Source organism: Neolamprologus multifasciatus, chromosome 17 (genome assembly GCF_963576455.1).
Source record: "Neolamprologus multifasciatus chromosome 17, fNeoMul1.2, whole genome shotgun sequence".
Classification (NCBI taxonomy): Eukaryota; Metazoa; Chordata; class Actinopteri; order Cichliformes; family Cichlidae; genus Neolamprologus; species Neolamprologus multifasciatus.
The window spans coordinates 7,718,849-7,745,176 of record NC_140455.1 but is presented as its reverse complement, the minus strand read 5'-3'; the positions used below and the strand labels follow the sequence as shown (position 1 = coordinate 7,745,176).

General features: G+C 40.8%; 2 protein-coding genes and 1 non-coding gene across 8 annotated transcripts in view; 2 read left to right on the top strand and 1 right to left on the bottom strand.

Annotated features, from left to right (window-relative positions):
• Positions 1-1,905: 1,905 nt before the first annotated feature.
• On the bottom strand, positions 1,906-6,984 carry LOC146498873 (histone-binding protein N1/N2-like). Of its 5 annotated transcripts, none has more exons than XM_085138033.1 (15): positions 6,803-6,984; positions 6,359-6,403; positions 6,150-6,263; positions 5,823-5,903; positions 5,460-5,566; positions 4,866-5,141; positions 4,617-4,678; positions 4,300-4,370; positions 4,111-4,184; positions 3,835-4,023; positions 3,453-3,625; positions 3,294-3,371; positions 3,133-3,204; positions 2,524-2,655; positions 1,906-2,107 (listed from the first exon to the last, which is right to left on the bottom strand). In XM_085138033.1, the coding sequence occupies exons 1-15, from the start codon at positions 6,838-6,840 to the stop codon at positions 2,069-2,071; spliced, it is 1,551 nt and encodes a 516-aa protein (XP_084994159.1). In that variant the 5' UTR covers positions 6,841-6,984; the 3' UTR covers positions 1,906-2,068. The 5 variants fall into 5 exon arrangements, with proteins under 5 accessions (XP_084994159.1, XP_084994161.1, XP_084994163.1 ...); XM_085138035.1 differs by having other exon boundaries at positions 4,869-5,141; XM_085138037.1 differs by lacking the exon at positions 4,866-5,141 and having other exon boundaries at positions 5,448-5,566.
• A 480-nt stretch (positions 6,985-7,464) lies between these two features.
• Positions 7,465-7,537, top strand: trnam-cau (transfer RNA methionine (anticodon CAU)). The gene has a single exon. It is a non-coding gene; the product is annotated as a tRNA-Met (tRNA).
• Positions 7,538-8,240: 703 nt separating this feature from the next.
• The window catches only part of LOC146498871 (glypican-5-like), a 63,362-nt gene continuing 45,274 nt past the window's right edge, over positions 8,241-26,328 (top strand). The window contains exons 1-7 of one of the 2 annotated variants that reach the window (XM_085138029.1): positions 8,241-8,697; positions 10,377-10,538; positions 14,960-15,507; positions 22,590-22,772; positions 24,184-24,347; positions 24,929-24,988; positions 25,481-25,603. In XM_085138029.1, coding sequence (XP_084994155.1) covers positions 8,523-8,697; positions 10,377-10,538; positions 14,960-15,507; positions 22,590-22,772; positions 24,184-24,347; positions 24,929-24,988; positions 25,481-25,603 — 1,415 coding nt within the window. In that variant the 5' untranslated portion in view covers positions 8,241-8,522. The remainder of the gene's footprint in view (positions 8,698-10,376; positions 10,539-14,959; positions 15,508-22,589; positions 22,773-24,183; positions 24,348-24,928; positions 24,989-25,480; positions 25,604-26,328) is intronic. The other variant, XM_085138028.1, reaches the window with a different exon arrangement.

The following is a 26,328-nucleotide window of genomic DNA, read 5'->3' as shown; positions in this document are numbered from 1 at the left end:
GAATTCACAAACTCTGTTTGGTACCCAAAGAGCATATTATATGTTGCCATCACAAATCATGATTTGTTGTTTTTGTAATGCTGAGACTTGTAGTTTTTTTTTAATGACTGAATATAATCTGTAGAGCACGTCAGCAGGCTTCAGATGAGCCAAGAACAATCAGGCCGTTGGTGTTTATCTAAAAAGAAATATGATTAAAACAGTAACTTGTCCTGAGTTTAATTCATGTGTAAAGATAAAATGTTAAGACTTGCACACCTGCAGGGGTACTCGAATTTCAGGAATCTGCATCCAGCACCTGGCACAGATTGCTATTAATGGGTGCTGATTATACATGTCCCAAATTAATCTTGAAAATAGCATGTTTCTTTTACTTGTAACAGTTTCACTCCAATTTGGAATCATTAATAAACACTGTCTGTCCTCAAAGCTCCACAGCAGCCACTAGAGGGCGCCAGTGCACAGCTTGTGCCAATAAGTATTGCCCAGCTAAAAAGCAGTAGTATATATTCATTAAGTGTTCAGTCCTCTTCAGTCAGCAGTTTCAAGTTGCAGACTCTTTGTTTAGGTACATGGTGAAGCAAGTAATACTTCAACTCATCATTTGTCTCCTTATAAACTTAAGGTGAAAAACATGGAGCACATTTGGTGTATTTGGTCAATGGCAGAGACATGCACAGTGTGGAAATGCCTAATAATTGCAGTGGCAAAATATAAATATGCAGTTTTGGTAGGTTAGGATGGCTCTTCATGTTTGAATTTGATGCCACAGTCCTTCACCTAACATACCAGGCCAGCCAGGAGCTGAAAGACATGGCCATACAGAAAGCACCCCTTCTTGTCTGCATTGAGTCAACTTTTGTCTCTTACTTTACTCTCATAGGGAGGCCTAACAATAATATGTAGGGTGGTGAAAGATTTTGTGAAAATGGTTCTTTACATAATTTATACAGTCCAAAAGTTGTTTTGGACATCTGCTCATAAGTAGGGATGGGCACCGGTTCTTACATAAACGGTAGTAACCAGACCAAAAAGCAGCGCACATTTCGGTGCTTTTTTTCCCCTGAGATGTGATACACTAGCCAATCATTTTACCTTTCCGAGGATAGTAGGCGGGCCCAGGTACGTACGTTCTTTTAGAGCAGAGCTACAGATTAAAAATGCCCAAGGCGAAGTGGTCAAATTCTGGCTGTACTTCACAGCAAAAGATGCAAACTCAACAGCCTGCAACAAATGATTTAAGGTGACACTGTGCAAAGGAGGTAACTCCTCGAATCTGATGAAACACCTGGCGACGTATAGCATTTTGTTAAAAGCAGAGAAATGCGCTGTATTTGATAGCTTGCTGCGAGACCTCACACATCTACTGCGGGTGGTGCCTGTTAGCGGACCCGGAGTTAGCAACATCCCCCAAAAACCCAAAGAGTAGAGTCCTGGCCCCTAGCCCTGCCACTGTAGCAGAAATGATGAAGGATGATATTGATGGCGGCAGCAGCCGTTCTTCTCTGCGTGAGTAGCTTAATGTTGTTTGTGTGTAATTTACGTTGAGTAGGCTAACCACATTATCGAATTAATGCATGTAAGGTGTACTAGCAAACACAGTTGTAGTTACATGCGGCTGTCTTGTTTGATGGCAGATACTCCCTTCACCCTGGCCAAAATGACCAAAGAAAGAGTGGAAAACAGCTGAACATGAGAGGTTTTAGGACCAATTTTGTGTTCTCCATTCTTTAAGCACCGGTTCGAGCACCGTTTAAGCACCGGCACCGTTTCAAAAGTACCGGTTTGGTACTGGTATCGGATATAACCTAAATGATACCCATCCCTACTCATAAGTGCATAGATGTTTTTATGTGAAATAATTGGAAGTGACATCAATGGACTGAAGAAATCAATATTGCATAGTTACATCTGCAGATTCTTTATTTTTACTACAAGTATACAAAAACTTGACAGACAAATCTATGAAAATGGATCTTATTTACAGAAACAAGAGTGCTGAAAGGTGTATAGGGACTGGACAGGCATGATGTGCTGGTTTCTGAGATCAGTAAAGAGGTGAAGATGGTCACGCCGGGGACTCGACAGATGCAGACTGGGTGGCAGACTAGAAGAAAAGAAAAAGCAATTAGTGAATGTTAACATAAGAGGTGACAAATGAGTGAAGAATTTTAAACCTGCAGGTTTGTCAGATATTCACTTGTTCCATTTGGTAAACATATTCACAGAAGGCATGAATTATACTTGTTCAAAAAATTGCCTTCAGCTACAGCAAGATTGATGCTGTGTAGTTTAAGTGGATAAATCATTCAAAGACCGAGAAAACCTCCTTCACTACAACTCAATTAAGGACCCACTCCAAGTTCTCGCATGTGTCCAGTTTGAACCTTTATGAAACTAAGGAGTCTTCTTGTTCCACCAGAAACCACATTTAGGTATGGACTCCTGGCCACCAGCCAGCTACAGCAGTAGTATCACAGGGCAATCCCGTTTCAGAAGGTAAGAGATAAGCCTATCACTCGCCTCCTGTGATTTCCCCTCCTGGACTCCATTGCCGTTGCTGGCACTAGAGTCACCGCTGCCATTAACTGTGCCTTCCTGTTTCGCTTGTTTAGCATCAGTGTCCTTTACTGGGCTCTCGTCCTCTGGTTTCCTCTGTGCAGAAACAAAACCAGGACAAAAAGGGAGGAAGAGAAGACTGAAGGCTTCTGTACACAAACCGAAATTGAAGTGATCCATTACCAGTCATTAGGAAATAATAACTTTATGAACCATGCACACAAGCCACGCCAAATCAAAGCTTAATTTAAAGCATAAAGCCCCATCTACATGCGCACACAGCTCTGGTTAGGAGCCACACCACACAGGCTTGCCACTGATCTGCAGAAAAATCGTAAAAAAAAAAAAAAAAAAAAAAAAGAACTTTACAACTGCAACCAGCAAAGACAGACCTCACAAAGACAAGTAGCACATGCCACAGCTTCAACACACTGATTGAACCCAGTACAATTCAACACTGAAGGTTTATTCCTTCACAGATTAAATGATTGGCATGAGAAAAAGCAAAGTCCATTTTTCCTCTTCACTGAGAAGAAGCCAAAGAGGGGTGGGAGACACATTAGAGAGCCTCACCTTTTTCCTGACGAGGTGGGAGATGTCAGAGACCGCTTTGGAAGATGAGGCACTCTCAGTTTTAACTGGAGCCTAGAATACACAAGTTTGAATCCCACCAAATAAGTAACACAGGTGGCAAAATGCTTTATTTAGCACGTGGCACCATACATTACCCTTACCTGACTGGTTGTTGCAAAAGCTGCCGATGAAGTGCTGCCATTTTCACAAAGGAATGCTGATGAAGTTGATGCACCACCCTGAAAGAGGAGAGTCAAATACAATTCAAGACTACCGAACTAGTAAACCCAGGTGCACATTTCACCATCCTGTGTACCCACTAGTGTCTGCTGGATGGCCTGTGAGGCAGCGCTGGCCGTTTTCTGGCTTTCCTTGGCATCCTCCACTTTTTCCCGGATGTCAGGCAAAAGCAGCTTTAGCTCATCCAGCTCATTTTTCTCCTCTGCTGCTCCATCTGCGCCTTCGGCTGCATCGATCACCTCTTGCAGCATGGCTGTACCAACAACCAGATCAGAAAGTCACAACATGGAAGACAAAACAATTACAACCTTCTGGGACCGTTTATGTTTTGGTGTTCAGTGGGTGTCCTCTCCCAAAGAGATGCAGTGCTATTCATACCTACAAATCACAATCATTATTTGGATTTCATATATTAAGCGCAAAAAATACAATATTCAGTTGAGGGGAGGAGTAAATTCTTACCCAAACGGGTCTCAATGACCTTTATGGAGCTGTTGTAGTGCTGGATGGCCTGGCTGTACTGATCCATATAGCAGAGTGTAGTAGCAACATGGTAGTGGGTCTCAGCCAACAGACGATTGTGGGGAGGCAAGTATTTCAGCTGCAGGGCAAGACACTCCTGGAAGTCATCAAGTGCCTGAGGATAGTTACCTATGGGTGGGAGTGACAAGCAGTGAGATTTGGGCATTGGAGACTGTAAGGGCAGCAAGTCTACCTCTTGCATGAGCGGCAGAATACCTGATTCAGCACTGACTTCTCCAAGTTTCAGATACGCCTGGGCTGCCATTAGCTGATCCTCCTGGCTTTCCTTTCTGTGGAAAAGTAGCTTTAAAATTATAAGCTGGCCTCAGGCTGTCACCAACAGTCAATGCAGTCTAACCACTCATTTAACCATGTTCATACACATTTAACCAAATCATTCCATACCTTTTGTAGATGACTTTAGCTACTTCTAGCATTTCCCATGCCAACTGCAAATTCCCAACTTCCTCTTCTTCCTGAAAGGGAGGGAGCTGTGTTGGTCAATAGCTACTAACACCCAATCATGACTATTCAGCAGACATTTACAGTACAAACTACTTCAGGCACCTGATATTTGCATTTGTAGGAAAAGGTTTTTTCCCTTCTTAAGTTAAAATCCAGAAGAATTAAGATCTTTGTGATCAGAATGTCATAGTAAAGAAACGCGTAGCTACACTGCTTGCAAATTATTTACTTCATTGCACAGTTCTATAGGAACTCACCTTATCTTGTCCATTTTTCTCTCCAGCTTCATCATCATCGTCGTCATCATCGTCGTCATCATCTGTTGAAGCAAAATTATACATTTTAAGTTCCAAACATACCCTCATGTATTAAAGTCAGAAACGTGCACCACAGATTTGTGCCTGCATTTCCACCCTTCACCACTGCAACACCTGCTAAAGTGGACTGTTTAAATATCAACTGTGCACCCATCCACACCAGAAGGTGCTCTTTGACTCAAGCTCTACTACCCTCTGTTTCCTCTTTGTCCTCATCACATCCGCTCACTGGTTTCACCCCAGTCCCATTGCCAGTCTGCTCTTCTGAACTGTCAGCCTTCTGTTCAATCTCAGTTTCTTTTCCAAGTGATCCTTCCCGCACACTCTTCACAGAAGAAACTCCATCCATCTCAGTTTCCTGAGACAAGCTCTTCTCATCCCCAGTCACAGGAGAATGTGGATCCTCAGCCTTTTTCTCTGCCATTGCGTCATATACCTGCTGTCGCAGCTCATCTCTTGTTTTTTCTGCACCAGAGTGGCACATATAACTTGATCTTTCAGATAATGATTTATAAATAACCAAGCTGATTCTACTGACGATTTCGCCAGAGCGCTTTTCTGGCAGAAGGAATTGTAGTAAGACACTGATATGTAAAATAAAGTCTCTAAAAATGTAAGAAGCCCATTAACTGAAAATCTAGTGCTTAATGTAAACAAAGGCAGTTTTAGGTCCCATCTTTCATTCATTACATATACTCTTACTACACATGCTAAAATTATCTGTGTGCTTAAAAAAAAAAAAAAAAAAAAAAAAAAAAAAATCTGAAGCACCTAAATACTGACCATCAGGGTTGTCTGGAGTCTCAACATTTGAGCTGCTGGGCTGCTCCTCTTCCTCTGATTCTTCTGGGACTCCCTCCAGGGCATTACCAAGGACACTGTTCTCCATCCTATTTATATGAAAAACAAAAAACCATACATACACAATATGGCTAAAGTCAAAAATAGGTACAGTTCATGAAGGAACCAATAGAATTCGTGTCCAAAAACTGTCACTATGAACAGTTCTCGCAAGCTAAGAAGCAAACATTAGTCCTTTGAAATAATGCTGTGTCAACAACAAAAATAAATAAAATAATTTTTTTAGTATTATTTTCACAGGTGCAGCTTTTAGGGAGTATGTTTAAGATAAGAAATTTGACAAACCTGGCAAGTTCCAACAGAGATTTCCCACAAAGGAAGAAGGCCTCGCCACACTCATCTGCAGTGTCCCCATATTTTTCAGCCCTAGATGGAGAAATGCATTTGTTGTTGTTTGTTTTTTAAATAAAAATTGTAATTCAATGTAGTGAGGTACTTATGAAGCTAAAGTAAAATGTAATCCTTTGAAATACATTAAAATACTTTACTCCATTTGGAAAACTATATTACAGAAATATATCCATTTCAGCAGGAAAAGAAAAATCCATAATCAAGTTTCACTTTCTAACTGTACAGTGATAGCAATAGCGTTTCACATCAAGTCCTACTCACAGCATGCTGCAGGCTTCCTGGAAAACATTGACAGCAGAAACAACATCCCCCATCACCAGATGCCTTTTCCCTGTGCCAATCAGTTTCTTTGCCTCCTCCAGAACTTCAACTGAGCTACAAAAGGGACAGAAAACTCGTGTTAGTTATACTGAAACGATTCTAAGTGACTAACAGTTGCGGAACAGTTTGCCATTAAACTGGATACTCACCTGCCTGCTGCAGCAGCTGTCGATGAGCATGGCTTCTCCTCTGCACTGCAATAGTTTAAACTCAAGTTCAGTCAATGATTATGCAAGTTACCTGATTCTGAAGTACAGAGTCCACGCTCCAAACTTTCACTACTCAGTAAATGCCCGAAGATAGCTACGCCTCATTGCTGTTAGCATCGTGCAGTTGTTAGCCAACTAGCTTAACAGTATGAGGGCAGAGTTATGTTATCAACGTGTGCAGCTGTCGTGAAGTACTACTAACCACGCAGTTATTTTTTTTGTAGCGTATCACTTTCTGGAGATATTGTTAAAATAGCTTATATCCAACACCTATCATCAAGGTTTGCCTACGTTCGCCGCGTAATTCAGCTAAGGGCTAGCAAGCTGTGTTTTCCCTGCATACGTTATTGTGGACCTGAGTGAAAAATGACAAACGACTCTTACCTCTCAGAGCTCGACGCGACGGACGTTTCCTCTGGCATATCTTCAGAAAGGCAGTAAAGACGCCGGGAAAGGACAATAAACAATGGTCTGTTATTCCGCGAATAAAGTACAGACAGACCCTATAGGACAGCCTTTGTTGGCGCGCTTAAATAGAGAAAAGAAGGATTTCTATTTCCGCTTAACTTGGAACGCGGGAGATTGGATTTAAAGGGGCCGTAGCAACTATCGTGATGCATTTCGGGTCCATAGGAAAGACAAGTGTTAAGGTTAAAATGAGCGTACGAAACACTACGACAGGTTGGAATTAGAAATAACAGTAGTATTGCTATTACAGTTAATAATAAGGGACTGGGCGAGGTTGGTAACATTTTAAAATTATAATTAGAAATTGTAATGGCTATAAAATTAATTACATGTCATAAATAAAAATCTCCTTATCAGATACATTACGAGACTTTAGCCATATACAGTTACAAGTTGGCTCGCTAACATAGCCACAACAACCTACATTTCTCAAAATAAATGTAGGACATGTAGTACTGGTTATCCTTTACCATAGACGTGTGTATACTTCTACACGAATCTCAACTTTTAAATTGTGAAACCCATCTAGGGCTGATTGTGATTGCTTTGTATATTATGGTATCGCAGTTTCTCGTGTGGCCTCGTTGGCGCAGTAGGCAGCGCGTCAGTCTCATAATCTGAAGGTCGTGAGTTCGAGCCTCACACGGGGCACTGTTTTTTCGTCTTTTTTGAATGCTTTTTCCCCTCTTGCCGTTTGTTTCTTAAAAGATTAGTCGTCACACTAGTAAAACGGAAAGAAACTATAACAAGAATTTAACATATATTCAGGAAACTTAAGATTAAAGGTTCCCCTCTTCATTTAGTCAAAATACAAATTAAAACTGTTAAAAGCAGTAATGTTAGCCTCTTCAGAGTCGACGGTTGATTTTTCCTAGTAAAATTAGCAGTAACACGTGTTAAGTGTACAGCGAGTTTTTTAGACCATTTTTTTCACCTATCAAGATATGAAGCTGAATGAAAGAAAAAAAAGGAGACATCTGAATGGCATTGCTTAATACCAAGTCCTATATTACAGAGAATGTAAGCTGACGGGATACAGTATATATTTTCTATGTATAGTTTATGCAATTGTCAGATATCTCAATATCTGCTTTAATCAGAGCCTTTGTCGGCTGTTAGACCCAAAGTTCTCAGCAGGTGGCGCCCATGCTCTACTTTTAAATCCCATTTTCTTCTTCACTTCATTCGACTTCTCTCAGAAATTCATTGAATTTAATGCATCTTATTTATAGAAACGCCAGCTGTGCAATGTGCACATATAACCACAATAAAAAATAAATTTTTAAAAAGTAATAAAAAAGCAAGTGGACCCTGGAAATGGGCAAAATGTGAGAAAACTTTTTAAAACCAATTATTCCGTTAAAGCACGCCAAGTTAAAGTGGCTTTTACTTTAAGTGCTTTATGGCAACCACAGAAACAATGTTTGGAAGTATTGGGCCGCTCATGCCAGTAATTAAGTAATTGAAGCAAAGCGAGAGAGGGAGTCGACGAGCGGGAGGAGGGCGCTGAGCCTGACACTGGGCTGCAGACAGACTTAGTGGCTGCAGATGAAGTTTTCGGTCACACTGCACGGTGCGACTTTCAGGAATTCATAATAACCGTTCAGATTTTCTAACTTCCCTCTGACATGTTGCGATGTTCCGTGCAGCCTTTCAAAACGTGGATTTGTTTTGGGTAATTTTGCTGTGTTTTGTTCTACCGGAGGCTGGCGGTAGATCAGCCGATGCAGACAGCTGTCATGAGGTGAAGACAGCCTACATGATGCGCCAAATAGGCCCGGTGGAGCTGGTGCCAGACAGACCGGGACCAGGTCAGTCAGTCAATCCCTTTGGAACTATTATATTTAGCAAACTTTACTTGGATTTATTAAAATATTATACTTTAATTTAGAAAGACATGATATATAAAAACTTTTCCAGCTTTTTATAAATAAGGCCAGAGCAGAGCTTCGTTTGCCTGCATGCATCTGTGGAAAGAACCCAATAATTAAGTAATCTGTTTTGATACAGGCTAACATTGATTGGCTGTTTTATTGCTGTTAGATTTATGATTGAACACGTGAATACAGCGTGAATAAAACTTGGCCAAAATGGTTATGACCACTATGAGGGGCCGCATTTTAAATAGGGAGGATCATCTCTGTAGACAACCCTTTAATGTGAGAGAGAAATGAAAGTTTGCTGAGAAATTAATAAATGAATAAACGAATAAAGTCCTCTCGGGAGGACTTGCATCACCTATTTGTTTTCTAAATATAAATTCCCTTTTAAATTCTTGTGTGTGTGTGTTAATAACACAGTAATGACTATTTATAGGTATTTTGCAGAAAATGTCTGTGCAAAGGTGCTTCTTCTTCTTGTTCAGTGATCTGGTGTGACCCTGAATAAATTAGCTTGAGGAAGATGTCAGTCACATGTGGCAGCATGAAGGCACAACCGACCAGGCTTGTCAGTGAGCTTTGCTTCCACATCCTCAACTTCAAATTTCAGCTGAACTGTCCACTAAAGGTATTCGCCTTAGTTCAATTTGAAAATAATACATTTTAAAAAGAGCTTAAAACAGCATAAAGATCCACTTACTGCAAATTTGTGAAGGTTTCATCTTTTGATCTGTGTGACGCTAAACTGCATCCACAGGTGAGTGCAGTGCAGCTCAAAGCGCTGAAAATTTATCAACAAGCAGACCTTGTATTAGGACGAGAACATAAGTCAGCGCGGTTTGCTGAATCATGCCTGCTCAGTCCGTTCTGGTGTGGTTATTTGTTGGGGCAGTTTCAAATCTTGTTGCAAAGGTGAAAGAGATCAATACTGGATACAGCTTCAAACTTACCTGCTGTCCAAAAAGCAAACCCTGAATGCAACACTACCAAAATTCATCTATTATCAGCCTGTGAATGACCCAATGTTTGGCACTGTTTTGTTATTTGTGTGTGTGTGTGAGTGTGTTTTTGCGCTGCATACAGTCCATTCCCCTCATCTCTCTCTACCCCTTGATCTCAGTCAGCTGCTTGACAGCTTGGTTTACAGTAGTCTGTCAAAGTTAGACTGCTCCTAGTCACACACACATGCACACGCAAATGCACAAACATTGGTGTGAGTGGTGAAGTTTCACTCGCTACTCATGTCATCATGTCACCTCTCACCAGGCCCGTTGTGCAAAGCATTTTTGAGGTCACAAAGTTCTGTGCACCACATGCTTTGAAATTCTAAATAACCGATTGGATTTACTAATCGACTGGCTAATAAAGTTTGTTGATGATAAAACGTGGACAAAATATAGACCTTTAGTTGGTAGCAGAAAGTTCCTGAGCTAAGCCCCAAATCATTCTCTGTCTTTCACATATGTTCATAATTATATGAACAATAAGAAATTTGCAAACTGCTGAAGTAGTATAGTAGGTCGAGTGTTGAACGATTTTCTGTGACCCGAAAAGCCCTGGACCTGGTATCCAGGCCTTTTTTTTAGGTATATACTTCCTCTGTCTTTCAGATGAGTCTCTCCGAGTGTGTGTCCACCCTGGGCCTAGCTGCTGTACCAGTAAGATGGAGGACAGCTACATGGCAGCTGTTCGCAGTGAAACACAGCAGAAGATGCGATCTTACAGTTTCGAACTCAAGTACCTGATTGCTGGACACATCAAGGCGTACCAAGGTGAGGGAGGGATATTGAATTGAGTTCATACAATTCAAATAATTCTTAAACTATACTGATTTCTCCTTTTTAACTCAATTTCAATAACATTTTATTTAAATAGCTCCAAATCACAAAAACTGTTGCCTCAAGGCACTTGCATTAGTGAAGACAAAACTAGTGTTGGAGAACGGTGTAGCTGGAGGATGTGTACGGTCATGAAAAAGAAAGTTTTTACAGGACTCTGACAAACTGTAAAAAACAAAGAACACTCTTACTGCTTCCATAGAAATTAAGAGTGCAAGTAGCAGCCAGGTCCTGCTAATCAAATGCACTTTAACTGATCAGCAGCAAGTGTGGGCACCTTCGCAGCAGCATTCGAGCGTGTGTTAATAAAATGCCACAGTCTTGTGGATGTCTCAGCAAATTCACCCCTTGTTTAAGGAAGCTCCAAAAATGCAAGAGCTACATCTCAGTTGGCATGTAAAATTTTAAAGTTTATGACAGTAAAATCAGAAAAAAACTGAGCAAGTGTGGCTTGTCTGGAAGATTTGCCAGGAGAAAGCATTTTATCTCCAAAAAAGAACATGGCAGCACAGTTTAACTTCACAAAATTGCATCTGAGCAAACCACAAGACTTCTGGGACGAGACCAAAGTGATGGAAAACAAAAACATGAGCACAAACGCCTCACACCAACCAAACACAGTGGTGGAGGGGTAATTATTTGGGTTTGTTTTTCAGCAACGGGACCTTCTCTGTATACAAACCTATCCTGGAGTCAAATGTGAGGCCATCTGTTCAACAGCTTAGGTTTGGCGGCCTAAATGAGGTCATGCAAAAGGACAATGATCCCAAACAACAGAATGACTTTCAGGTGTTGTAATGGCCTTGTCAAAATCCAGACCTCAACCTGATAGAAACACCGTGGTACCTTGAGAGAGCTGCGCACGAATGAATGCCCAATCCTCAATGAACTGAAGCAACCTTGTAAACAAAGAGAGACCAAACCTCATCCACAATAATGTGAGAGACTGATCAAGTCGTACTGGAATTGGACTGGATTACTTTAAGTTATTGCTGCTAAAAGTGGTTTTATAGCTATTGGATCATGGGGTGAATTTAGTTTCACAGGAATGCATAGAGTCCTGAGAAAACTTTATTTTTGGATGACTGTACATATGCAACTTATTTTAAGGCTAAACTTAAGGACTAAAACTCCCCTCACATGTGAATTAAATTATTGGCTTCCCATTGCTTTGTAGCTGTCAGTCGATCACTAGAGCTTATTGCAATCACACTGATTGCACATGAATCCATCAAGTGTTTTCTTTGCTCCTACTGGTAGTTGCCTCAACTGCTCGCCTCAAACTTGAGAGTAGTTATATTCACAACTTTCCATTGCTTGTGGTTATTTGCCTGTCATCACTACAAAGTATAAATAGTCACAATAAAAATCTGAAAAAGATTTCCACATTAAGGATAATACATCTTGCAGTATTTAGCTACACCCCTCCTTCAGCATGAAGCCCAGGTTCATGTTCAGCTATTCATTCTCTCCTCGATTCATGATTGACAAGCACAAATAAAGGGCCTCCACCAAAGCGACTTTAATAGCAGTCGTGATTTTGATGTTTTAACAAGTCTGTCGAGAGCCCGTACCCCCCTCTGTCATTCTCACTTTGTGCGTTCATCACGAAATAGCTAGTCTGTGTCAGGGTGGTGGTGTGAGGCCAGTTTATTTTGTGAGGCGCCGCAGTGGCTAGCCAAACAAACAACTGATGTTCGATTGAGTCTTTGAGAGAGCAAACTCTCAGAGGGAGCAGCGGAAAACTTTGTTACAACTCTCTGCTCTCTTTCTCTGTCCGTCTGTCTCTGTCGCTGCAATAATCAGGTTTTGTTCTTGGCCAATGAGAGAGCGAGAGACGAAGAATGTTTACATTCAGTACGTATCCGCGGCAAAGTGTTGTTGCCGTGGGCAACAGCCGGTCTCTAACGGCCTGCTCTGAATAGGAGGAAGAATACTCTGCTTGTCCACTTGTCTCTCACTGCTATTCACCGTTTTGTGTGAGCATGTGTGTGCATGTGTGCGTGTGTGTGTGTGTGTGTGTGTGTGTGTGTGTGTGTGTGTGTGTGTGTGTGTGTGTGCGCGCAGGAGGGACCGTGTAGCTTCTATGTGTATGCGCTCATGCATTGTGGTGATAAAGGAGAATGGTAGAATTGATGAAACCCAGCAGACAGACGAGCAAACACCTACCTGTTTTCTTTTTGCTCCATCTCTATCCCCCTACCACCCCCCCCCCCCCCCCCCACCCCTACATTTGAATACACCCAGCCTCAGTTTCAACTAGATGGCTGAACCATCCATGGGTAAAATGAACACCAAGAGACAAAGTAGGCTGCAACTAGAGCAAATAAGAGAAGACAAGTTTAGTTTGCTGCACAAACCGTCTTCTCATTAATGCCAGGACTTCAGTAGCCCCACAGACCTATCATGTTCTGGAATCACTGTAGTTATCCCAGCACAGTTGGAAATAAGTAAGATTCAGAAACATGGAAAAACTGTGGAAAGCCGGCATTCTTTGACAGGGTGGTGAGAAGCGTAGGCTTTATTTAGCCATTCATTGATCTAACTTGGGCTTTACTGGGGTTGTGATTATTAGGATCATTAGACCTGGTGCTTTAATGTGTATATGTCCCATGTGTTTATTTTAAGTGTCAAATGATCTTTTCAGCCACTCTCTTTTTTTGGGGGGGGGGTTAACCACAGAATTGGAAAACAGTGTCATGGATGCTTAGGTGTCTGTTGTTTGACAACCCGTTATTCTAAAACTTGTGCAGATACACCCAAACATCTTTATGGACCAATGAGGGATTTTTGTGGTGTGTTTTTGGTTAACCAACCCTTTAATTAATTAAGTTCATTTTGCAGGACAGCAGTGTCCCTCAACAGCTGAGCAGAGTCTCAAAGGACCCCCTCTCTTAAGTGCAGTGATTATAGCCCACTGGAGAAACTGAGACATGCCCAGAGCAGTTGTAGTCAGGCTCTATTTACACACTCTGGATTACTTTGGTGTGTGTGTGTGTCTGTGTGTGTGCGTATGGATATGTGTCTGCATGCTTGCGTGTGTTTCTCCTGGCACTGTAAGACCCTCGTGTCCTGCCTTTCACATCGCAGCTGTTGTCCAATCACAGGGGCTAAAAAGCTAATCACATGACCCCACGTGAGCACACTTTGCCATGTCACTTGATGCCCTCTGTATTTGAGTGGCTTTTGCACGCACACACATGCAACTGAAATGTTCTCACTCGGTGCTTTTGTCTAAATAGGCCTGCCACTGCCGCTATGCTGCCTCCAGGCCGTTCAAATGCGTTCATCGCCTTAACTGACCGCAGCATATATTGCCGTCACTTGAGGAGTCGGGTGGCTGCAGCTGTGATTGCAAATGACAAAGCTGTTACGATGTGAACTTGCGCACACGCACAGAGAGCAACATACACAGTGGCTGAAAGAGTGACTTGTGAAAGTGCGACATAAAAAGGTTTCCCTTATATTCTCTTTCATCCAGTTGCTTCCCTCTCCCTCTCTCTCCGTCTTTATCCGGATGCCTTCACACTGACATCACACTTTTTACCAGGCAAGTTTCAAAAGTAAAGACACTCTGTCACACACCGCAGGCGTACGGCCCCTGTAAAAGGGGCAGGGTGGTGTCCTCTTTATTAGCCCATGCCTGACATGGGAAACACAGTGGATCATGAGATTGGGCCCCTCATTATCACCTGACTATAGATAACAGCGTAGTGAAAACGAGCTCAGGGATGAATTAAGTTTGAGCTATTTTTGATGAAGTCAGTTCAAGGACGGTTAGACATGTTCTTTGCGGTTAGAGAAACCTATACCTGCAACATCGTATATTTTGAAATGATGTGAATTTATTTTAGTGTTAAGCCCCCAGAGGCATCCAGTATGGAGGAGTCCAGCCGCAAGAAGCCCTAAATAATCGAAGAAGCCAGTGGCAAGCGGAAGATCAGTCAGTCTGTAAGCTAAAATAACCCTATAAGGATGTTTCTGTTGGGCCCATGATTCTGAAGTAAACACACAATCATGGGTCCAACAGAAACATCCTTATAGAGTTATTTTAGCTTAACTGTACTGCATATGATCAAAATAAACACTTGACTTTTTTCTTCCCTCATGAGAATGATCACAATAAAAACAACTAATTGCTGTATATGAAAAAGCCATCTTACAGAAATGCTGCTGCTTGAATCTTTCTTGGGACAGCAACATGAAGGGTCCTTAAACAGACCACTCGCATATCTAGACAGCTTTGCTAACCCTTATCTTTGATAGCTCCATAGATGTTTGGCTCAGGTGCACACGGCTAATAAATTAAAAAAAAAAAAAAAAAATCTTTCCATCTTTTCTCTCTCTCGTTCCAGAACACTTTGAGATGCTACTTTCCTTTACATCCAATCTGACCAGCACTCTGTTTGACAGTGCCTACTCCGCGCTGGCGTCGGACTGTCGCCCTCTTGTGTTTCAGCTGTTCACTGACATCAAACGGCACCTTTCTGGAGACTCTAATTCCTCCTTGGACAGTGCTGTGCGTCGATTCTACAATGACCTCTTCCCACTGGTCTATCGCCGCCTGCTCAACCCTGGTATAGGCCATATGTCAGTCCGTACCTATAACTCCCTTTCAACCAGTCACGATGACTGCTTGCGCATGACACGGCGGGACGTCAGCCCATTTGGACCTCATCCTCGCCTACTCGTCAGCAGCCTGTCACGAGCACTCGGGCCGGGTCGAGCGTTGAGCCGACTGTTGAGACTGGCTGGAGAGGTTGTGAACACGACCGAGAAGGCGACATTATCCAGAGACTGTTTGCGAGGGTTAGTGAGGATGCAGTATTGTTCCCACTGCAGAGGACTCACACTGATACGGCCCTGTACTGGACTGTGTATCAACATCATGAGAGGATGTCTGGTAAGTTTTTGGAAGTTGACTATTTTAAAAAACCCATCCTTCGCCTATTATCTAGAGCCCCAGTTCGGTCACACATCTCAAACAATATTGGGCAACAAAAGGCTGTAAAAGTAAGTAAACTTAAAGAGAAAACAGCAGGAGGAACTTTTTTTTGGTAGTTTTTTTCTTTTTGTTGAAAACTTTTTCTAGGATCCAAAAATGTACGTGGTGTTTCATAACTCCACAATCCAGCTTCACATTATGTTTTTTATTTTCTTTTATGGCAAATGTGGATTTAACCTCTGTACTTCAAAGTAATGAAGATCCCAAAAGCTTGAGTAGCTCACCAACTATGGAGTGGAAATGATTATCTGATAATCTCAAATGATTATCAGATTACATAAAAACTGATCCAAATGATGATGCATAGTCAATCCAAGGTTCCCAACAGTTTACAAACCTAGTGTAAGCCTAATCTTGAACTTAGCAAGGGGGGGTCTGTATATTCTAGATTTAACAGGCAGCCAATGAAGAGAAACTAGTACGGAAAAATATGGTCCCGCATTCAGTTTAGCTGCTGTTAAACTGAAGGCTTTTCAGGAAGCTTTCAGAAGAGCCTGATGATGATGAGTTATAACAGTCAAGCTTAGAAATAATAAATGCATGAGTTAGTTTTCCAGCATCACCCTGAGGCAGGGTATTTCTATTCTTACAGAAATTGTGCAACTGCAGGAAAGCGTTTGGATTGTTGTAATAAAAGGCAGCTGTCGTTAGTATAATTTATCATAAACTTTTAGTATAACCATTGCACTTGGGGGAACGTGGTGCTCTCTGGTGTGTGTCACCTGGGCATCATGTACATAGCAATGAAAATTAATGCTGTGCCTTTTAATAATAACACTTAAGGGATGAATGTATAATAGAACTACTCCCAGCACATAACCTTGAAGGACTTTCTAATTAACCTTCCACTGTTTCTTTTCCTGTTTCCAATTGTAACATAAAATCCCCATCCTTTTCCTGTTTTCCATTATGTATCCCCTTTAACTCTTGCAATCCGATGTATAGTTTAGAAATGTATTTGCCACTGGGACTGATTTATAAGCCATTAAGATCATCAGAACCTGAATTAGCCTCAGTACTTTTTCATGTATTGCGTTATTGGTATTGTCCGCCTAATATTGTGTTACACCCATATTTGTCTTATAAATCCTGTTTGATCTGATGGAATGATATGCGGAAGTATTGTTTCTAATCTTCTGGCTGTAATTGAAATGAAAAGATTAGTCCTGATTCAAAACTGACATGTCTATAATTAAAGCATTCCCATCCTTTGCTATAACTGTGATTCCCATGAGAGTTTCACTGGTCTGAAGGACACAATTAAATGTTTTCAACGAGAGAGGAGTTAGTGGTTGTTTAAATGAAAATCTATTATTGTTGTTTTGAATTCCCCAAATCCAAATAAACTGGAGTGTGAGAAAGATCCGTTACCCCAGTTCAGCACAACCCAATTCTCTCAATATCCTTAATCATTTAACATTAAAAAGACATTCAGTCTTAGTGTAGGATAAGTGAGATGTTGAGAAGAAAATATAATCCCTACTTTTAGGATTGAATTCATGCCACACATCACAGATTATTCTGGTGATAAGAAATACCTGATGCATCCTCGTATGGGTTCAACCTTGAGTTGAAGTCACTGACACTTATGACTTTGGTATGGTCTGACTCTCATAAGTGAGTTTCTTGTATGAAAACTATGCCTGCTTTGTTCTCTGCATTCATCACTTAAACCTTTTATAACCTCACTGCGAGCGATTGCTGTCAGTCCCAGTCAGATTGCAACTGTTTGCAGAAATTGTCTTATGATCAAAAGTGGTGGTGAATGTGCGATACCCTCAAGCTGTGGGCAGCTACTCAGTCACCACAAGTTCGAATCAGTCACAGAATTCAGTGCCATCACCAAGAAGCCACCAGTTTTGTTGTAAATGATTTGTTTTTCGACTGAGCCATTTGCTTGCACTGAATTATAAGATAGATTTGGTAATCTAAATGTGGCCAGTGTTGGATGGTTTCCATTTGAGTCGATTTAATTTAACGTTGTTCGGCTAATCTTATTTTAGGATTTTGGTGATTAGCCCTGTGGGGATGCTATTTGGTGATGAATATTTTAATTTATTTTATAAAATCTGTATTTGGTGTCAGTGTATTGACAGAGACAATAATGCTTTGGAAACTATAACAATGCTATGCTGGACCGATTTGTTCCTCTAGTTAGTAATAGCCTTCACATCGTATGATACTAGACTAACTGAAGCTGTCTGTTTCTCCATTATATAATTACAACGAAGGACATGTTTTCAAAAAACCTTCCCCTCAGCTAATCAAATATAAAAAATTATATGTAGAAGATAAATATCAGAAGGTCTTCTTGTTCTGAGGTCTCTGTTTGCTGCTTCTGAGGGCAGTTTCTAATACTGCATTGCTCACGGAGGGCCCTCGTTTACATGGGTAAATTGGTCCATGCAGTCATTAGCACATTCATAGTCCAGTGTGTGTAAAACAAGAATACTTATGTCTTAGCATTAAAGAGTCTTCTAAGTAGCACTGTGTGATCACTATTGTCCAGCAGTCACAGATGCACAGTAATGCGATTGTTGCCTCATCTCTGTTTTGTGTCTCTGTTTGAGACATCATCACAAAGAGTCATTTGTATACTTGTCTCCACTGTGTGTTCTGAATCTGTCCTATAGTCACTGATCTTGTCTCTATAAGGGATCAGAGGACATAACGTAATGTTAAGAAAAGAGAAGCTTTTGTAATGTTGTTACCTCACGGTACGATGGGACGTTTGGTCTACATAGCGAGCATCTCTTTGTTCTTGCCTTCTGAAAGTGACCAGTTTTGCTTTTCATCCCTGCCGATAGGTTTCTGCTGGTTGGCCCGTCGATTTCAAAGCTCAGGGTGTGAGCCACATTGATTCATTCATTTTATTGTGTACCATCACAGGGAGCCCAACGGGAGCCGTATCCTTGGTGACTTCTTCTGCTGAGCTTTAAGACACTCCCTTGTAGAAAACTCTCAGCTTCACAGGAAAGGGAGTTTGGAAGTGTAGTTTTCCTCTCGCTTAATGCTTTCTTTGCTTCTGTATTTTTCCAACAAGGCTTCCCGAGTCATCTTGCTTAGTCATGTTTCCTGGTATAAAAACCTTCTTTTCTGTCGGGCCAGCTTCAAAACATCTTCTTGAGCTCTAAAGCTGGTGAACTTGACCACTATGAATAACAGACGGGCCCATGCTGGTAACTTTAAAAACAAAGTTCAAAGTGCATTTTCTATGTTCAGGTCAACTGTCTGACAAATTTCCAGCTTCTCTTTTGATATGCTTTCCACACATCTTCTGTCCCTTCTGTGATACCTTGGATTCTTACGTTATTCCATCTTGATCTTCCCTCCTGGTCACTTAGCCTAGCTTCCAGCTTACTCCAAAATTCGATTACATTCATTTAATCTAAAATCACAAATAGCAAATAATCAAGAAATATAAATTAAACACAAAACACTGGGTCTCACCGAGGACCATGACAGAGGGGGCTGTTTCTGACTTTCAGACAGCCACCAAAGATTTGAAAATGCAGATCCTGAAAGCAAAACAGAGCTACAAAAATCTTCTTGAATGCAAATCTGCTGCAAAAGATTTTGGGTCTACCTGGACAAAAGTATAGCAAGGCTGCAAATTCCCCAGAGCAGCAGTCAGATCATTTTTGACGGCTTTAATTCAGACAGAGATTTTGCAATCGCGTTGAATGTGCTTTATGCTGGTTTTAGTTCTTTTGATTTTAGCAAGGATATTTTGGAACTGAAAGATACTCAGCACTGATCTCAGGCCTTTCATACAGTTAATGTTAACAAGAGCCAGGGTCCTGATAACATTCGTGGCCACCTAATTAAATATTGTGCTTAAGAACATAATCCTATATTTCAGGTTATTTTTAATAAATCCTTGCAAATACTTAATGTGACCTCTCTCTGGAAAAGAAGCTGTCGTGGTTACACTCACTAAATCTATTCGTCCAAAAGTTCTAAATGACTTCAGGCCTGTTGCCCTTACCTCAGTCGTGATTAAAGTTTTTGAAAAAAATCACCAGAAAAGTGATTATGGAAGAGATTGAACATCAGCTGTCACGATCAGGATCCAATGCAATTTGCATATATGCCCAATAGAGGAGTGGAAGACGAGCTTCTGACTCTACTTAATCTGAGTCTTAAACATGTAGAGAGTAAAGGGACTTCTGCAAGACTTCTGTTCATGGATTTTTCTTCTGCTTTTAATACAATACAGCCCTATATTTTAATCAAAAGACTTTTAGAACAGTTTGAAATGAGGAAAAACCTGGTGGGCTGGGTTTTAGACTTTTTAACTGATAGGCCACAAAGAGTGAAAATAAATGGGGTTCTGTCTGACCCAGTGTTCTCCTCGACAGGTTCTCCCCAAGGGTGCGTCTTATCGCCCTTATTATTCATTCTCTATACAAACATGTGTCAGAGCAGATATGAAAACAGGGCCATCATTAAATATGCAGATGATTCTGTTATTGTCAGCTTACTGAAAGGGGGTGAAACTAGTCATGGCCCAGTCATTGATGACTTTGATCAGTGTTGTGAGGACTCTTATGTCCGATTGAACATTTCTTCCTGCTGCCGTCACTAAACATAATAAGACCTGTTTTTTGATTTGAGTCATCTTGTCTAATTACCAAATATGTGTCTGCCAAATGCTATCATTTTTCTGGAAAGCAAATTTACCTACGGGTATAAAAAAAGTAACCTTGAATCTTGAACCTTGTATCATTAGAAGCCATAGCATACATTTTTAGTGTTATGAAGATTATACCCAACTGTATCTTTCCATGAAGCTAAATAATACACACCAGTTAGTTAAACTGCAGGAATGCCTTAAAGATAGGATACCAGGATGACCTCTAATTTCCTGCTTCTAAATTAAGATAAAACTGAGGTCATTGTACTGGGATATAAAAATTTTAGAACTATTGTATCTAACCAGATTGTTACTCTTTTGTCTTTCAATGTAAAATAAATACCGTATATAAGACTGCTTTTTTCCATTTGTGGAATATCTCTAAAATTAGAAACATCCTGTCTCAGAGTGATGCTGAAACAATAGTTCATGCATTTATTATTTCTTAGCTGGACTACTGTAATTTATTATTATAAAGTTTGTCTTAAAACTCCCTGAGAAGCCTTCAGTTGATCCAGAATTGCTGCAGCAAGAGTCCTGACAGGGACTAGAAAGAGAGAGCAGATTTCTCCTGTATTGGCTTCGCTTCATTGGCTCCCTGTTATTTCCAGAACTAAATTAAAAATCCTGCTCCTCACACACAAGGTCTTAAATAATCAGGCCCCATCTTATCATAATGACCTTATAGTACCATATCCCCCCATTAGAGCACTTTGCACAGGCACTGCAGGCTTACTTGTTGTTCGTAGAGCATTTATAAGTAGAATGGGGGGGGGGGGGGGGGCTGTGTAAATACAACTAAATTGAATTGAACTGAACTGAACTGAACTGAATTGAATTGAATTGAATTGAATTGAATTGAATTGAATTGAAAGGCACCGCCTCCCACTCTTGCTGATTTGACCCGCACATCTAGCCATCACAGTTTGGGCCATATAAAGCTAATCCTTTACGACTAACTATTTTTCCTTCTTCAAAGACATCAACTATGATGACAAAACGTTGACTTGCTCCCTAATACACTGTATCCCACCCACTACCAGGTGCTGTGATGAAGCGATAATCAGTGTTATTCACATTTCAGTGGGTATAATGTTATGGCTGGTCAGTGTAATTATTTGATCCCCTGCTGAACTTGTAAGTTGGCTCAGTTACAAAAACATTAACAGCCTCAATTTTTAATGTAGTTGAATTTTAATGGAGAGAGACAGAATATCAGCCAAAATAACCAAAATAATTATATATCGATTTATCGATTTAAATCGTTATGGAGTGATATAAGTGTTTGATTTCCAAGCAAAACATGACTTAGTACTTGGCGCAGAAAGTGAGCGAGCTTACAAATTCAACAGGGGATTTTCCCCACTGTACAGTCTCCAGAGGTTCTGGTACATATATTTTTTTAATAGGTTAAAGTCAGGCTAGCTTACACTTTTTATGCTAATCTTAGATACTCACCCGATTGCTCTTTGTTCTCAGTGAATAAACCCAGCAAGAAAAGTGAGTTTAATCCTGTTTAGATCAGCTTTAGAAAGAAAACATTTTACATATATTGTTGCAGTGACACTTTTGCTCTTCTAAATCTTCTCATTTGTAATCTCTGCAGAACCTCAAAACCTACTGGACTCCCTTTTGGGTTCAGTGTGTGATTTGAAGAAGACAGTGTTTTAGATGCGTGGGAGGCACCAGAGAATTTGTATCCCGCTGTCAAGGGGCGAGACAGTTACCAAATTCGCACTAATGCAGCCATCTCTCATTCTGCTGAATCATTCAGAGAATTTTACCACCAACAGATCATTCCCACATTACATTTTGACTGACAGATAACAAGAGCATTGCCAAGAGAATTGGCAGTCTCTTCCGTGCTTCTTACTAGTCTGCTTTGAAATTTGCTGGACAGCTGTACCAGCGCCCAGGGGGAATTCTTTATAGCACAAAACTAGAAGATGGCACTGTTCGACCCACTTGAGAGTTTCTTGGACGCAAGGAAAGTGTGATTAAAAAAAAAAACCAACAACTCTGAACATGTTTATCCTCCTCAGTAATGAGAAGGAAAGAAAAACCCATGCAGAGCAAACAGAGAGGCGGAGGAAACAATGTATTTAAAGAGAAATTCAGTTAGTAAGTTAAATTGAATTCTATCTAAAAAGCACAAAATCACAGTGAAATGTTAGACAGACAGAAATCATAGACAAGAAATACAAATTCATCTTCGGTAAAGACTTAAAGAGAATATATATAGATATATGGATATAGATATAGATAGTCTTCTCTGATTCAGAGGAAGCACTGTATGTGATCTGCATTTTCTCATTCTTCGTCTTTTCCCCTCTCTGTGTTCTAGGTGGGTGTATCTGAGCTGGGTGGCCCCTGGGGGAGTCTGGTGGTATTGCTTCAACGCCTAGCTGCTACTTTAGCAACCAGCAGCAACCACAACAGCATGGAGTTAGCTCTCTTAGCTGTGAGACACCATGTAAATGATGCCATACTGCATGCGCAGCTGCATGGGCCACGCATCACAGCCACAGTAAGCAAAAGAGATCATTTGATGTTGGGGATGATGTTTGGTTTGCTTTATACTGGCTACACTTAGAATTGTTTAGAATATGACATGTAGTCATGTGGATGCAAATCAACTGGGGAAAAAAGTTTAAATATGTAATGTTAAAGTGCTTCAAACTAAAAAAAAAAAAAGAGATGAGCATCCGGTCCCTAAGCATCGTTACACATGTGCCTCAATAATAAAGTCATTTGAATTTTGGACACAGAGGAAGGAAGGCCATGGGTTTCTTTCAGCCTGGCAGTTGGAGCTTCTTAGAAAAGCCTTGTACCTAGATGGGCTAAAAACAGCCTCATTCTCTTTAGAGAATCTGGGGTTCCCTTCAGTCTGTGTGTGTGCGTGAGCATGTATGTGAGTGTGAATACAGATCCAGTGCCAGACAAAGACTGTGGTTGGCGGGACAACCAATACCCAGAATGCAGCTTGGTTCAGAGTGATGAGAAAGTTTCTGTGGCTAATCTGTAGACAAACAGACGACACACAAACACATGCATGCATGCACACACTGTTGGAGGAAGCAATAGAGTAGTCGTCCAACTTTGAGAGAACATTGTGGACTTAGTAGAGTAGATTCCTGAGAGGTAAACAAACATACACAGACATAATTGCACTGCTAATTGTGGCTGATAAAAATGCCCCTTCATTAAATATTTGATCAAAGTTCTTCATTCATGACAGTTGTTTAAATGCAATATTGGCTACACTTAAGGCTAAGGTTAAGACAACACTGATTTCTGTTCTCTTAGAGAACCTGATAACCAGTGTTAGAAAATTAAACACTAATGCAGGTGTGGGAAATTAATTTTTCCCAGGGCCCACATGAGTAGATGGGACAGTCGTGGAAGCTTACACCGTTAAATCTATAAGGAAATTAAATTAATATCGGCGCGTCCAAAAATGGTCCCATGTCCTCATGTAGCCCCTTGGGAAAAATTAATTGCCCATCCCCATTCTATAACTGAATAATTGGTATGAAGCTAATCTTTTGTGTATTTATTGCAATAATAACCAAAAAACTACCAGCTATTAAAGGTACGGGGCACGTGGCATGCCTCCTAATGACATGAGTCAGTGGTCACAGGCTTCAACATCCTTGGTGCAATAAAGACTTAGCAGAGCACTTAGTCAAATAAGTCAAAGTTTAGCTTCTCCAACTGGTAATGCCAGTTTGACTGAGCATATTGACAAGTAGTCTAATCTCTAATCTACTGCAAGGAAGAAAAAACTAGCATTGTCTCTCAGTTCATCCAATTACCAATACAAATGAACACATCTTAAACATGACACGTGGTCTAGATAAACGTGCATAATAGTCCATGTACATCATTCAGCATTCCTCTGAAAAGCAGCCCAAAGTTATCATCCAGTGTTTCCTCAGGTAGAGAAAGTGTGCGGCAGCCAGGCAGCTGGTCCTGTGATGATGGGTCCACAGTCAACTACCGTGCACACTACAACATCAGCAAACTTGGAGAGGTCGCCTGCGACTTCGCCCCCTTCAGTTGGTCCACCAGTTCATCGGCGATTGCGGCTGCAATCCCGGAGGTGAGTAACATACTGGATCTGCTGATATGCGTTGCTTATTGTTAGAGAAGATGGAAATATTTGGGGCCTGTAAAGGAGGATGGAGTAGTGTTATTTTTTTTATATTTGTCATTCACGTATTGCAGGGGAAGTATGGGCATAGTATAAGTTTAAGCAGAACAGAAAGCTTCGCCCCCAATCAGCTGAGAGCAGCTCTTACCAGCTGATGACTCAGCTATTATCCTACACACATGAGGCGTTAGGTTGACAAATTTTATATATGACATGTTATTTAAGCTGCTTCTGGCTGCATATTTTACTGGATACCTCCAAGCCACTTTGTAACTAACTTCAAGTCCAATGCCTTGTTTTCACATTGTGTCTTACTTCATAAATGTTCTGACTGTTGTCACTGTTGCCTGCATTCTTTTGAATGCGTTACCATTCCTCTCTCAAACTCAGGCTTCTATATGTCACATATGCCTTGTGCTTTCCACATATGTGTGTAAAAAGGCGAGGAGGTCCCAGAACATCTTTTGATTATAATGTTGCTGATGGAAATCAAGTGAAAAAAATTGTTCATTTCTTTGTGTTTGCACTAGGTCATTCCCTCTTAAAGGTAGCAGAGGGGAGAAGAGTGGAAACCTGAAAAAAATATCAAGGTAATTGTTGTATTTATGAACTATTAAATCAAGAAGTCAGAGGACAACCATTAATCTTCATTGTGTTATCCTAAGTTTTCAGAGTGTTTTTTATCTAGCCTTAGTTGTGTCTGTTGCCATTAAAAGTAGTCATATTCCAAGAAATTCATGTGAAATGATTCTCTATGGCTGTATTATTACATTACATTATCATGGTAAAATCACATCATTCATGTAATTGTTCCACATAAATGATATAGTATTTTCCTAAACTTGGAACTGTAAGAAAACGTAGTAAATGAACCCAAATATCGGATTTTTGTCACACAGTCATTATCTAAAGTGAGCCTGTGTGGCTTCCTTTTGTTGCCTTCGGTCTATCAGAAGGGATTTTGCAGCGAATTGGACATGACAGTCTAAATTGAGACAAATAAAGGCATATGGTACACCACCTCTACTCTTATTAACAACAACCCGAGCATTCAGCTGTGCACTACTCCTACTCTTTTTCAGAGAGTTTGAGGGCTCTATCCAGCGGTACCAGTGGTTTTTCACCGAGTTGCCAGAGATGCTTTGTGAAAGTGAGATGGAAGTGGAGCAGCACACATGCTGGAGCGGCCAAGATGTCGTAGAGAGGTCTGTGTGCATTGCGATATGTTTTATTCTGTGACAGATGCTTTTTTACAACTATGATTTACCAAAAAACAGGTAGAATTTGTCTACTTGCTTTCATGTTACCCTGTAAAATGACCTGAGACAGATTACCAGTTAACAATATAATCCTTAGGCTACAGTTCCACACAGTAACACAAATCTCTATCCTCATGAGGACACATAAGATCTTTCTCTTTGTGTTTACATACGTGCCTGCACGCAAAGCTAAGTTGAAAACCAGACCAAACAGACTCAAAAGCAATCGCCAAAGTGATTCTACTCTAGAAACACGAAAAGGTAGAAATGAAGGCTACAACGCTGCAACTCTGCCCATAACTGCTTATGTTACCGGTTGAAGTTCAGGCTCCGGCCACTGGACTGGGGTCTGCAAATGCTCGCCTTTAACATCACTGGGTTCTTTGCTAGCTTTGCGTTAGCATGCTATATGTGGATTAGTGATGGGATTTCCGGCTCTTTTTAGAGATCCGGCTCTTTCGGCTCGGCTCACTAAAAAGAGCCGGCTCTTTCGGCTCCGAACCGGCTCTTCAGGTTGTTTTGTTGCTTTAATTATTTAATCATTAACAATAGTATAAAATTATGCAGAAAAGGAATTACTAAAGTTAAAAAAAGTGGTTTTATTTATATATGTTTATATATGGCCCCTAGAGACAAAGCACGTACAAACTCTAAAGCATATACAAACTCCA